The sequence below is a fragment of the Bombus impatiens genome, unplaced genomic scaffold (assembly GCF_000188095.3).
Source record: "Bombus impatiens unplaced genomic scaffold, BIMP_2.2 scf_0318, whole genome shotgun sequence".
NCBI lineage: Eukaryota > Metazoa > Arthropoda > Insecta > Hymenoptera > Apidae > Bombus > Bombus impatiens.
This window is the reverse complement of record NT_176737.1, coordinates 898889-899178: the sequence shown is the minus strand read 5'-3', so window position 1 is coordinate 899178 and position 290 is coordinate 898889. Positions and strand designations below refer to the sequence as shown.

The 290-nt window shown below is 60.0% G+C and overlaps 1 protein-coding gene across 3 annotated transcripts in view; it reads right to left on the bottom strand.

Annotated features, from left to right (window-relative positions):
- LOC100746817 (homeobox protein prospero) overlaps window positions 1–290 on the bottom strand; it is a 43075-nt gene that overhangs the window by 38402 nt on the left and 4383 nt on the right. For all 3 annotated transcript variants that reach the window (XR_002946593.2, XR_004461632.1, XM_024367359.1), the window contains exon 4: window positions 2–290. This exon ends at the window's right edge or, in 1 of these variants, runs on beyond it. Coding sequence is in view for 1 of the 3 variants with exons in the window: in XM_024367359.1 (XP_024223127.1) it covers window positions 2–290 (289 nt within the window). In the remaining 2 variants the exon portion in view is untranslated. The remainder of the gene's footprint in view (window position 1) is intronic.

The window sequence follows — 290 nt, the reverse complement described above, 5'->3', positions numbered from 1 at the left end:
CTGCCATGCTGGGCAGCCGCCAATAAGGCAGGATGCAATATAGATGGCGGATGGGGCAGTGGAGGCGAATCCCTGACATCTACACCTCCACCAGGAGGACTCGCGGGTAAGTGATGTGGCCCCGGAGGTGGTACCTGGCCTGGGTGACCCGCATGAGGGTTGAAGAACGGTGAATACGGCGAGAACACTTGACTTTCGTGAAGACTCGGGTTTGGTATCGCTACGCTGGTTGGCAGGGACACTGGCAGCATCGGTGGTGGCGGATGATACGATCTCGGTGGAGGCGGGGG